The sequence below is a fragment of the Pleurodeles waltl genome, chromosome 7 (genome assembly GCF_031143425.1).
Source record: "Pleurodeles waltl isolate 20211129_DDA chromosome 7, aPleWal1.hap1.20221129, whole genome shotgun sequence".
Lineage (NCBI taxonomy): Eukaryota > Metazoa > Chordata > Amphibia > Caudata > Salamandridae > Pleurodeles > Pleurodeles waltl.
In genome coordinates, this window is record NC_090446.1 from 86,243,189 (window position 1) to 86,256,785 (window position 13,597).

At 49.4% G+C, this 13,597-nt stretch overlaps 1 protein-coding gene across 1 annotated transcript in view; it reads left to right on the forward strand.

The window, feature by feature from the left end:
• The first annotated feature begins 5,511 nt into the window (after positions 1-5,511).
• Positions 5,512-13,597, forward strand: part of ING4 (inhibitor of growth family member 4) — a 36,600-nt gene continuing 28,514 nt past the window's right edge. Inside the window, exon 1 of the mRNA XM_069243088.1 lies at positions 5,512-5,626. Within this exon, the coding sequence (XP_069099189.1) occupies positions 5,590-5,626 (37 nt within the window). The 5' untranslated portion in view covers positions 5,512-5,589. The remainder of the gene's footprint in view (positions 5,627-13,597) is intronic.

Below are 13,597 nucleotides of genomic sequence, written 5' to 3' on the forward strand. Positions count from 1 at the left end.
ATGAGCTGTCTGTAGAATGGCGCTGTGATGGTTAAAGATTCTGGCAATAATTGTCCTTGGGACCCCAGGCCTCTGTGGCGGAATCGGCGCCCGATGAGCCCTTTCGACCAAGAAGAAGTTTGACAATCGCTTTGGGCGGAGGGTATTCAGGATAAGGTCTTCAAGAAAGAGGTCCACACTAGGCCCCTCCATCCCCTCTGGGGCTCTGACCACTCTAATATTGTTCCTTCTTGCACGGCCTTCCTGGTCTTCCAGATTAGCGTCCATTGATGTTTGTTGCTTTGTGAAGTATTGCACCTGCTCTTCCAATCTCTTGGAGGTTGACCTGAGTGCCTGGATGTTGGTATCGGCAGTGAACACTTATCAGCCATCTTCTGGAGGTCTGTGCGCAGGAAGGAAACATCTGCCATTACAGCATCTAATTTGGGTTCCAGAGTAGTCTTGAGATCTGAGATTGCCGCCAGTATAGCACCCAGAGAAGGTTCAGTTGCCTCTCTTCTGACTGAGTCCTGTCCTGTTGGTGGTGGGACCTGTTTGGTTATCACATATTTGTCCGTTTTGTTGGATTGCATGAGGCCTTGTTTTTTTTATTTCACCAAGTTATGCAGCAGAGGAGATCCCGCTCGACGGGGGTGGGGGGCGATCCAGGAGGCCCCTACCCCCTCACTTTCACCTCCTGTGCCCTTCAGTCTCCACAACGATCAGAGCTGCCTCCCTCAGCCCCCTATCTCTTCTGCATCTCCTCTGAATCCTCTCTGTTGTTGACTGGTCCCCGCATGTGGTCTGACATGAAGCCCTGGTCTCTCTGTCTGAGTGGGGCTCCACAACAATCCCCCTCCCCGTTCTGACTATCACTAACAATGGGGTTTTTAACGATTTTGCCCGGCCCCTCTGAGGAACAGCGCACACCCAACTAGGCACTTCTGAAGTGGGCTTGGAGTCAGGCCTGTTCATCTCGACTCAATTTGGGTGCAAAACTTCAGGCTCCCACTTATATCAGGCTGCCCCTCGTACTCACGGTAAGTCCCGGGTGGTGGGGGGAGGGGCATGGGCGCAATGTGCCTCTCGGTTCTTCTGCCACCAAATTCTGGCCTGCTCCAGGCTCCGCTCTCCCTCCTCTGCCGCCGACGGCAGCCCCACTCAGGAGACTGCCAGCAGAGGCGCAGCCTCTTGTCCCGGCCCGCTCCAGCAGGCCCCTCTCACCGCACAGTCCAGGTCGCCAGGCCGGCCCTCCGCCGCTCCTAACTCCTGCCCTCTCTCTTGGCTCCTGTGCTGGCGGGCAGACGATCCCTCTCGCAGTGCGGGAGCCACTCCGCAGCCACAGCATGCTCCAGGGCCTATGCTTCCTCTCAGCTCTGGCTCTCGGGCAAACCTCACCACATCCTATGGCCTGTGCCCTCCCTATTTCCATGGGCCTCGCCTACCATTGATTAGCTCAGCTGCGGGAGCATTTTCTGGGGAAGGATGTTGACAGATTCTGTCCGGAAATAAGAAACTCCTGTTTCAGAGCCATGGAGCGCTCTTAGCAAGCGGCCATCTTAGCTTGAGCCAAGCCACGCCCCTCTGGAGTTTTAATTCTTCAGGCGACAAACTACTTCCTGTAGAGAAATCTCTGCATCGTGCTCCCCAGCCCCAGCCCCAACGACTGGAATCTAACTCTATGATGACATCGGGAGTTGCTCCGAAAATGGTCTTGCCATTCCATGCTCCCATGTGAAGAAGCCATCAATGTAGTTCCCCTTGAGCTTCGTAGACAGGAAATGAGGAGATTGTATCAGAAACCCTGTTGAAGATAATGAATCTTCAGATATTGCAGAGCCATGTAGTGGAGAGATCCCGGGAATACCACTTGAATCAAAGAGGTGGAGTACCTCACAATCAGTAAGTCCCCAGAGGGAAGCAAGGGTCTTCAGTTTTACTTGCAGTAGCAGAAGTGTGGGGGAAAGGGGGAAAAAGACCCTGATCTAATTATTACTGCCCTAACCAGCAATTGTTAGGACGTCAATGGGAATAAAGGCTGATAGCAGGCGTCTGATATAAGTACTCCAAAGAGTTTCCCAAAAATTAGTATATGTCGAAACATTTCTCAAAAGAGTATGAAAGAAGACCGAACGGAAGAACCTTGTATTCATAGCATTGCCCCTCCCAAAAGAATTGAAGAAAGTGCCTGTGAGGAGCGAAGATGGGAACTGAGAGGTATGCATCCTTCAAACCCAGTCTTACCATCCAGCCACCCTCCTGAGGCAGATCTCAAAGGAGATGGATACCCTCCATCTTGAAATGCCTGTATACTATCCATGAATTGAAACTTTTCACGTTGAGCACTAAACAGGAACCCCGTCTCTTTTGCTGACTAAAAATACACTGGTGATGAAACTCTCAGGAAGGGGGGTCATGAAGGACAAATGGCGTATTTGCGAAGTAGGAAGAAGAATGTCCTCTGCAATGAGCTCTTGGTCTCGTAGGGAAAAAGATATTTCCTGAGGGGGCAAGTCTTGGATTGGAGATCTGTAAAATTCCAGTTTGTACCCCTGAACTGACTCTAGCACCAAGGCGTGTCTTGAGTAATGGTCGCCCAGTTGTGTATGAAGAATTGAATCCTTCCCCCAAAAGCCACTTCTGAATAGGGTATAATTCTCACCTGAACATCCTGTGTCTTGGGTACCTTTCTGGGTACCTCTGCCTCTACGGAAGCGCTGATGACCTCCTCGAGGTCTGGTGGGGTAGAAAGTTTGGTCTGAGGTTTGCTCCTGCTAGGAATTGCCAGACCTGTTGAAGGCTTCACAGTGGGAGCCCTGATAAAATTCCCGGCCTGACAAACAGGCTCTGTATCCTTCCAAAAAGGGTGTTGTGGAAAACTTTCTTTAAACACAAGTGTGGCTTGTCCAAAGTATTGTATGTTGCCGCAAACTTTGCCAGGTCCTTCACAAAGGGACCCCCAAATAATAAGCCCTGGGCTACTGGACCGGATTCGGAGGAAGCCAGATCATTCAATTTTGGGTCAATAACCATGAGGATCGAACGCCTCCTATCGGTGGACATGGCGACACTGGCATTACCCAACTGCCATACTGCACATTGTGCCCAACCAATCAAAACGTCCAGATCAACCGGAACCCCGGTTAGGGCAAGGAACCCTAATTTCAGTATTTTTGTGAGGGGACCTGAGATGTCTAGCAGTTTATCTTGACAGGACCGTCAGGCCCAGTCCAATCCTGTCTCTGTCCCATTTCTTCATGAAATTTACCATGGTTGGGTCTACTTCAGGCGTGTCCGACACCTTGCCATCCAGCTCCGGCCTGGAGCACTTAGATTTCAGCCTCGCCCTGACCTTCTGGTCAAACCCTTGCCTAAGGTGTGACTTTACGTAATTGGCTACCTCAGGAAGAAGGGTCCAATTGTTGGAACGGGGATAAACGATCTCAGTAGGATCAAAGGTAAGTACCTTCAGGGGACTGGGTCCCATGTCTGATCCCTGGTCCTGATGCCTTTTCCTGCTAGGCCCAGGAGCGTCTTCCTGATCACTGTCAGAATAGCGCTTGGAGGAATCCGAACCAGAAAGGTCCAATATCTTAGAAGGTTCATCCGAACAGGACGCCTGTGATTGAGCGTGGCTATATCCATGTTCATCTAGAATTGTCGTAGAACATTTTTTAAAGGCCTCAGAATGCCATTGCTTCACCTTAGCTTTGCCTTTGGCTTTTCCCTCTGTTTGTGAGGCTGGTATAGGAGTAGGATCACCAGAGGCAGGGAGAGGAGGCAACCAGCCTTGCTGACGAGTGAAGCTCATGAGGTGGGAGATCAGGGGACCAAGAGCTCTGGCCAAAGCTTTGTTAACAGACAATTGAACATTGGAATCTGAAGCTTCCACCAGGCTTTCTTCAATAGAAGGAGGAAACTCCTGGTAGTCCCCTCCCACTTCATCATAGGGGTCATACTGGGCCAGGCTACAAAATACAGATGAACCCCCAACAAGATCATACAAAATAACTGTTCAGTTATGACCAGGGGGAGTACAAACCCCAATAGGTGCAGAAATGCAAATAAGAGAGTGGAGGAAAGCGCCTGAAGCACTCTAGGCAAGCTTATGCACAATTTGTACAACCCTCTCCACACTCTGATGCCACAGGGCGTGTGGAGCAATGAAAAAAAAAACACAAGGAGGAGAAAGCTATAACTTCTAGGGAAAATCCAAAGCACAGCGTGGAACGCACCATCAGACGCTTGCCCAGGCCTCCAAAACTGGGATCAAACTTTCACAGTAAAGAAGCGCATGTGCGCGTGTGCCTGAAGCTTCCCGAAAGGCTAGAACATGGAGATGTGACCGACCCAAGATGGTGGTCGCGTCTCTGCTCCCTCTCCCGCTCCACAACTGTACGGGACCGCAAATAACTCGCGTCCCAGGAGGCCAAAGCGCTCAGACCTGTTGGAGAAGAAAGGGTGAATAACAGAAGCAACTGTATTCAGCGCGCGCCGAGCGACGCATCAGGATATGTAAACACTTCGGAATCACAATACAAAATAGACGTGCACTTAAGTGGCTGTTGCGCAGCAAAGGAAGAAGAGGTCTTATGATGTCATCGGGTTTTATATAGAGGCCACTCTATGGTTGGTCATGTGACTATATTGAAGCTATGGGAAATGTAGTGTTTAAATCTCTATTTTTGATTGGCTGCTCAGAAAATAAAGCATGAAAGAGAAGCATAATCGGAGTCTCTGGTCCTGACATAGATTCAGTGGTGTGAGAGGGCACCCCTAGCTTTTGCGCCTTCCTATAAATCTTATTTCCTACCTCATTTGATTGGCAGGGGAGGGACTCCTCTTACATGGCTCTCTATAATGACACTGTGGCAGGCAAAGTGCACCCATATTTTAAAGACGACGATCATACAAACCGATCCAGGCAGGAGACTCACGATTTTTGTAGCAAAAAATGCCTTTATTTTGGCTGTCTTCCCCCTGCAATTGCCTCTGCTTCATAGAAGCCCGTGGAGAAAATGCATTCTCACGATTATTATTCGAAAATCTCCCACTTTCCGATTGTAAAACGTTGGAATGTATGCAATGCCTACATTTTTTCCACCGTTAATTATGTATTTTAATACCTAGTGCTGTTTTTTCGCAACAAGTATTGAAATATCCATATTTAGCCGGACTGGAGTGCCCTTGTAGCTTACTTTTTATTTCGCATATTTGTATTTAATTTATTTCGCGCGTCTTTTCTTTTACCACCTTATGTTGTAACTGATTGCAATGTTTTTTATTAAGCACGTAAATAAAAATGATCTTCCTAAACCAACATCGAATATGAATAGTAATGTAGATCAAAACATAACAATTAAATAGGAAAATGCGTGTTTACAAGTTTGTCTTCATTGGTCGCAACACAGCAGGGACACCCCCCTATAATGGCACATACAGGCCACGCCCCTCGAAGGATGCTCGTACACAGGATCGAAGTAATACATTGCCCGAAACAAAGATGGCGGCAAGCTCGCGCTCAGGAGTGCGGAAGTAACGTCACCTGCGGAGAAGATAGCGAACGGAAGAGGGGCGGGAGCCGGAAAGGGCTGTTTGTTTTCTTTCAAGATGGCGGCTGGGATGTACCTGGAGCATTATCTGGACAGTAAGAGGATGGGACAAATTAAAAACGAGCACAGATTGCAGTCGAATGGGGCTGGTGGAGTGGAGAGTGGCGAGAAAGGTTGCACGAGAGGGGCGGGACGGTCTAAAGATTGCAAGGGGAGGTGCTAATTGAGTCAGTAGTGGGCGGGGCAGGTAAATGAGAGGTTTTGGTGGTGCAGATTGTGCTGTGTGTGGATAGACTGGGCTGTGAAAAAGAGGAATGCGTTAAGAGCGTATGTGCAGTGAAGCGTGGAGTGCACTTTCCCTGTGTTTTGGGGGGTTTGCCAAGGTCCTTCGCTTTAAAACTGTAGTATTCCAATTCGTTTAAAGCGAGTCAAGACCACAACTCCCTCAGTGCAGCGAGCCAGTGAAAGCCTCTGGCACCACTGGTATAGCTAGGCACTGGAGGAGGGGAGAACAAGCGTCTACCTTCAACCATGCTGTTAGATTCACAGGTTAGCGTCCTCAGTGAAAGCTATAGAGCCTATAGCTGTATTTGTTGCTACTGTATTCTCCTGAAGCTATAGAGCCTATAACTATATTTGATGCTACTGTATTCTCCTGATCTATACGATACAGAACGGAATTCAAGTAGTGTAGGGTGACCAGATTTTCAATACCAAAATGTGGGACATTCGGTTAACTGAGAATGCAACTTTTACAGAGTAATATCATCTGTCTTAATTTGCTTTCTGACACGGGCAGCTAAACAAGCCTACACTGGAATCCATGAACGCTAGCTCTCTGTGCTGAAAACATAACACCTGCTCACCCTAATTTAGTGCCTAATGATGACGTAAGGGCTTCAGCCAAGAACAGAGACGATTTCTAAGTGGTCAAAGGAAGCACCTCGCCAGCCCAAGCAGTGAGCCCATCAGGAACTGGCGTTGGTGGTCGAGAAACGTCATGTCGTGCTGCCAGTTTGGCAGGAAACTGACCCTTGAAGGAGAGGGGAAGCCGAGCAGTTAGGGTCTGTTAAGGCCTTTGCAAGCTGATGTGCTGCGTGGCAGCTTGCACGGTTATCACAAGCCCTTTAACTTCAACTTTGAGGGGATTCTCCATAGATACTATTGAGTGGTTGGGATTTTGAGAAGTGATTTCCGCAGCGGCACAAGATGCAGCTCTAAAGCGGCCACAACTAAAATATCAGGGTCCCAAAAAATCGTCTTTTCAACTTGCGGAAAATGCTGTCCCCTTTGTCATGAGGGAACCACCCTCATGCGTACAACCAGACGAGTGGTGAGGCACTCCTCCATGAGCTTTTGAAGGACACAATCTGGAGCATTGATAGGAAAGTCTCCTCATCTGAAGACAGTCTCGGGGACCTCAGGGTTAGAGTTAGAAAAATACAAAATTCATAATTGTGATGTCTTGCCCAGACAACCTTAAAAGTTGACAGTTAGTTGCACAGCCAGCAAGACGCAATTAAACACTGCGAAAACCGTAAGTAGTGCTCCATCACAGCCGTGATATGCCTAGATAAAGAGGTGAAGTCTCTGGACAACATGACCAGTGATTTTTTTTTTCTTCATTTAAAGATCATGGTTATACCACTATTGAGAAGATTTGGCGAACGTGATTCCACCTAGTTTCTTTGTACAGAGATACTGAGAAGTTAGAATGCCTCTCCTGTGGATGCACTTAGTGTGTTAAGTCTGCCGACGAGGGTACGAGAATGGAACATGTGGGGAGCAGGAACTGACCTTCTGGAATTGGGTACTGCACATCAACAAGAGGCAGTGACAGATGCAGCTTTAAGACATGGACCTTCAGATGCAACAGAGGGTTTCGAGTGTCCCTGACCTAAGCAGGGTTACACAAAACAAAATGAGACCTCCAGTTCATTAAGTAGGAATTATTCTCTGCTGTGCACGAGTCCTGATTGTGGTTATCTTCAAAACTTGAGGATGAAGTACAAATAAGAGTTATGTCTTTACAGAACCGCAAACAGCAAGAACTTTAATCGAGAAAGTAAGGATGAACTGTCCGAAATCGGAGACAATGGAGCTCTCTGAAGAAACTTGAGGTCTGATAATTTGATATGGCTTGAGGTTTCTGCCAGGTTCCCCGTGGTTGAAGTATTCGGTGGATTAAATGTTGAACGGAAAATTGTGAAAAGAGCTACCTTTAACCACGCTGTCCCATATACCCTCCTTTTTATCCATTCCTCAAACAGAATATTAGGCACATTGAAAATATGTGGTGCAAGGGTCCTACCAGAGCTTGAATACTGTGATGTTTGTTTGCTACAGAGCTTAATTTTGATTTTTTTTTTTTTTACAAAACGTTTTATTATTTTTCAAAGTTTAAAACAATATACAGTACTCACAAATGTTCATTCAAAACAAACTCAGCAGCCATTGTGGAACAACCAAAGTCCGGGTTTCCCCCTCCCTGTGCCCCTCTCAACAGCGGATAATTCAGAAACCCCTACGACCAACTCCCCGCACACACATCCACCCTCCCAGTCCCCTCCCATGTCCCCCAGATTTTCTCATAATTGAGCATACACCCACGATTCTCATATATCATTCTCTCACTGACCCTGCACAGTTCCATCCTCTCCTGCCACTCTGCCAACACCGGGCTGGGACTGCTCTAATGTCTTGTGATCTCTCCCTTAGCTACAATGTAGCCCAAATTGACAAAAAAACTAGCATATGATGTGACCTCCGAGTCCGTCCAGACCCCTCCAACAACACTCTTGGAGCGGTAAGGCTACTCCTACGACTTCTGCCAAGGACACCAATACTCCCTCCCAGAAAGGCCGAAACTTTGGGCAACCCAAGAGAGTATGAAAAGGCTGCCCCGCTGACCACACTGCAGAAGACAACAATCATCCACGGCCCTACCTATTTTATTTAGCAGGACCCAGTTGTAATATGTCCGGTGTAAGATTTTCAATTGTATCAAATGAAAGTTGGTCAAATGGTCACCCCGCCTCCCCTCCATGGGAACTGTTAGGCATCCCTCCAGTCCTCATCCTCCAGCTCCCTCACGTCGGCCTGCCAACATTTCCACAAGTGTATGTGCTTTCCATGCATGTTTGTCTTCACTGTAGCGTATGTGAGGGAGATAGCCTCGGTCGGAGCTGCATCTCCAGTGGGGAGTCTTTCTTCCTTTCATCCTCTCTAAGGATCCTAGGCTGCAACGCGTGCCTTAACAGCAAATATTTAAATATTGGAGAGAGGGCTGTATCATGTTGCACTTGCAAATTTGCAAACAGAACCATCACATTAGTGTCCCAGATGTTACCCAGTGCTGAAAGACCTATTAATTCACATTTCTTGAATCCTAATAAGTCTGGGACGGAGTCATGTGCCCTACCACAACTGGGTGCTCAGTGCCAAATGCAGCTCCCATCCTCCTTGTCAGTTTCTGCCAGACCATTATGACAGTGGCATGGCCAGGGGTACACTGTGCAGTAATCGCCCCCATATAACACATGCAGATAATTCCTTCGTCCCAGCACCTCCCATTCCATATGGAACACGGGGTCAGACAGAGGGGCGTATGCCCATTTGTAGGAAGTTGGCTCTGTATATACTATCTCAAAGTGAGAGACAGTGTGCACGGAGTCCAAGGGTTCCTCTTAGAGGTAAGATAGTGGCAAAATTAGATAATTCTAATGCTCTATTTTGTGGTTGTGTGGTCGAGCAGTAGGCTTATCAGAGGGTAGTGTTAAGCATTTGTTGTACACACACAGGCAATAAATGAGGAACACACACTCAAAGGCTTAACTCCAGGCCAATAGTTTTTATATAGAAAAAATCTTTATTTTAGAACCACAAAATTGGAAGTAAATACATAAAATGCAAGGTACTCCACATAGGTAAGTAAGGAACTTTGAATTAGAGCAGTAGCATACACAGTTTTAGTTAAAATGGCAATAAGCTATTTTAAATGTGGACACAGTGCAAAAATCAACAGTTCCTGGGGGAGGTAAGTATTGGTTAGTTTTTCAGGTAACTAAGGCACTTACAAATTCAAGTTCCTGGGCATAGGCAGCCCACCGTTGGGGGTTCAAGGTAACCCCAAAGTCACAGCAACAGCAACACAGGGCCGGTCAGGTGCAGAGGTCAAAGAAGGGCCCAAAACAAATAAGCGCCTATGGAGAACAGGGGTGCTCCGGTTCCAGTCTGCCAGCAGGTAAGCACCTGTGTCTTCGGAGGGCAGACCAGGGGGGTTTTGTAGAGCACTGGGGGGGATACTAGTAGGCACACAAAACACACCCTCAGCGGCACAGGGGCAGCCGGGTGCAGTGTGCTTAGCAGGTGTCGGGTTTTCAATAGGAATCAATGGAGGGACCCTGAGGTCACTCTAGCGGTGCAGGCAGGGCACAGGGGGGCTTCTCGGGCCAGCCACCGACTGGGCTGAGCAGAGAGTCGCCTGATGGTCCTGGGGGCTGCGGGTGCAATGCTTGGTCCAGGCGTCGGACTCTTTGTTCCAGGCAGTTGCGGTCAGGGGGAGTCTCTGGATCCTCTCTGCATGCGTCGCTGTGGAGGTCCAGAGGGGGTCGTCTCAGGTTACTCACAAGGTCGCAGTCGCCTGGGAGTCCCCCCTGTAGTGTTGGTTCTCTGGAGCTCGAGTCGGGGCGTCGGGTGCAGAGGGTGAAGTCTCACGCTTCCGGCGGGAAGAGTGAAGTCTTTAAAAGTTGCAAGAAAGCTGCAAAGCTGTTGCTGTTTGTGAACAGTGCCGCTGTTCTCTGGAGTTTCTTGGCCCTTCGGGTTCAGGGCAGTCCTCTGAGGCTTCAGAGGTCGCTGGACCCTGTCGGATGCGTCTCTGTGCAGGTTCTTTGAGTCTGGAGACAGGCCGGTAGGGCTGGGGCCAAGTCAGTTGTCGTCTCCGTCATCTCTGCAGGGCTTTCAGGTCAGCAGTCCTTCTTCTTTGAGTAGGTTGCAGGAATCTGATTTCCTGGGTTCTGGGTCGCCCCTAAATACTGACTTTAGGTGTGTGTCTAGGTCAGGAGGGCAGTAGCCAATGGCTACTGTTCTGGAGGGTGGCTACACCCTCTTTGTGTCTCCTCCCTGAGGGGAGGGGGGCACATCCCTAATCCTATTGGGGGAATCCTCCAATCTCAAGATGGAGGATTTCTAAAGGCAGGGGTCAGCTCAGGACACCTTAGGGGTTGTCCTGATTGGTGGGGGACTCCTCCTTGTTTTCCTCATTATCTCCTCCAGCCTTGCCGACAAAAGTGAGGGCAGTGGCCGGAGGGGCGGGCATCTCCACTAGCTGGGATGTCCTGGGGTGCTGTAACAAAAGGCATAAGCCTTTGAGGCTCACCGCCAGGTGTTACAGTTCCTTCAGGGGGAGGTGAGAAGCATCTCCGCCCAGTACAGGCTTTGTTCCTGGCCACAGAGTGACAGTGGCACTCTCCCCATGTGGCCAGAAACTCGTCTGGTTGTGGCAGGCTGGCAGAAACTGGTGAACCTAGCACTAGGAGTTGGACTGGTAGTCAGGGGGCATCTCTAAGATGCCCTCTGGGTGCATTTTACAATAAATCCCACACTGGCATCAGTGTGCATTTATTGTGCTGAGAAGTTTGATACCAAACTTCCCAGATTTCAGGGTAGCCATCATGGAACTGTGGAGTTTGTGTTTGACAAACTCCCAGACCATATACTCTTTATGGCAACCCTGCACTTACAATGTCTAAGGTTTTGCTTAGACACTGTAGGGGCATAGTGCTCATGCACATATGCTCTCACCTGTGGTATAGTGCACCCTGCCTTGGGGCTGCAAGGCCTGCTAGAGGGGTGACTTAACTATGCCACAGGCAGTGTGAGGTTGGCATGGCACTCTGAGGGGAGTGCCATGCCGACTTGGTCATTTTCTCCCCACCAGCACACACAAGCTGTGAGGCAGTGTGCATGTGATAAGTGAGGGGTCCCCAGGGTGGCATAAGACATGCTGCAGACCTTAGAGACCTTCCCTGGCATCAGGGCCCTTGGTACCAGGGGTACTAGTTACAAGGGACTTATCTGAGTGCCAGGGCTGTGCCAATTGTGGGAACAAAGGTACAGTTTAGGGAAAGAACACTGGTGCTGGGGCCTGGTTAGCAGGGTCCCAGCACACTTTCAATCATAACTGGCATCAACAAAAGGCAAAAGGTCAGGGGGTAACCATGCCAAGGAGGCATTTCCTTACAGCCTCCATAAAAACACTGCAGCGGTTTAAGCACACTCCCGCCCATATGCCTGCAGCGGTTTAAGCACACTCCCGCCCATATGCCTCTGACCACTGTGTGTAACAGTTGAGATTATCAGACCACGTCTCTGTTACCTGAAAACGGAAGAATTTCCCAACCAAGGTCTTCACCCCACTAGATCCCGCTGTGTAGCCAGAGTGTCCCACAACCATATATTGTCCCCTGCTTAGGGGTGCACAGTTATACCCCTTTAAGTGTGTTTCCTTGAGAAACACAACATCTGCCACATATCGTGAGAGTGCATTAGCATCTAGCCCCTTCTTGATTGTGCTACCCTCCCCATTAACATTCCATGTGAGAAAACAAAGGGAATGTCTCTGCACAGCGCAGTTTATCTGTGTATGGCACATAGAGGAGCTGGTCTCCCAAGGCAGAGGGGTGCCCAAGTCCAGTCCCTGGGTCCACCCACCCAAGCTACATGTACAAAAACAGAAACCACAACTACTCCCCCCCCCACCCACCCTATCTTGCCATGCTGCAGTCCTGAAACTGGCTGCCACCCCAATGCACCAAAGGCCTGTCGCCCATCGCACACAAAAATATGGAGCCACATTAAATACAGTCCTCAGTCCCACACTGCTCTGCGGCTGTCAAATCGGCTCATCCCTGGCCCATTGAATACACAGTTTTAAAGGTCTTCATTCTCCATACCCCCACCCACACTGAGTCAAAAATCACAATATTTCCTCCAGCGTCATCAGGATGACCATTGTGGATGAGGAGGGTCCAGGTTATCATCTACGTCACAAACAGATTCTTCTCTGACGAATCTAGGGTCTCTCACCAGTTGGCAGTCTCCAGGGAGGTTTGACATTGGAGATCTACTAACACCCTTGCTCTGTCAGTCAACACTTGCTCCTTTGATGGGGTGTCCTGTCTTCCATCATTGCTTTTGTGCCATCGTGGGACCTGAAAGCACCCCCCATAGGCTGGTATCCCTGCCTCTCTAAACAGTCCAAGACGGCCTCCGCCACCGTAAAGAGTTGAGTCTTGCTGAGGTATAGCTGGTAATAGGGGAGTATACCGGATATCTAACTTGCAGATGTGTTGCTTAACCTTTCCAAAGGGATTCTCACTGACCATGGACTACCATCCCGTAGTCGGGGAAGATGTTCACTTGCCTACTGCCCACAGTCCATATGCTCTTGCCGCCTGCAGTATGGCGCCTGCTGCTGGAAGTTCAGCAACCGTGCCACCACTGCACTAGGGGCCCGCAGGGGACAGCTGTCAGACACCCTATGGGCTCTCCCCACCGTGAACCTCATCAAGGTTTTCCTCCGCAGTATTTCCAACGAGAGCCATTCCTCATGGTAGAGTTCAGGCTCCAGCCTCTCCGATACCCCCTCCACTCAGATATTGTTACTGCGGGTTCGGCCCTCAGTCATGCAGTTTGTCCGCTAATATGGCCAGCTCTCTTCGGGGCCCTTAAGCGGGTACTGTTGGCTGTCACTGTTGGGCGGACCTAGGCTATAGTGCTGTCGGTTCCCACTACTTTGTCCGCCAGTTTATTATGATCAGCCCGAAGTAAATACACCTCTGTGATACTGAGTCAGTTTTAGCACGTATGGTCATGCTGGCAGAATGGTAAGTGTGTGTGTCTCAAGGCTACTGTCTACTAGTGGGGTCATTGGGTCAACTCGAGAGCCTCCAGGCGTGCAGCCCCATCCCCTGCCATCTTAACTATCTTAGGGTGGGCTACAGTGAGGCAGTCCTAGAGCCCCCACTGACAGGCGCTGGGTGCTCACCACCTCTGTTGCCACCCTC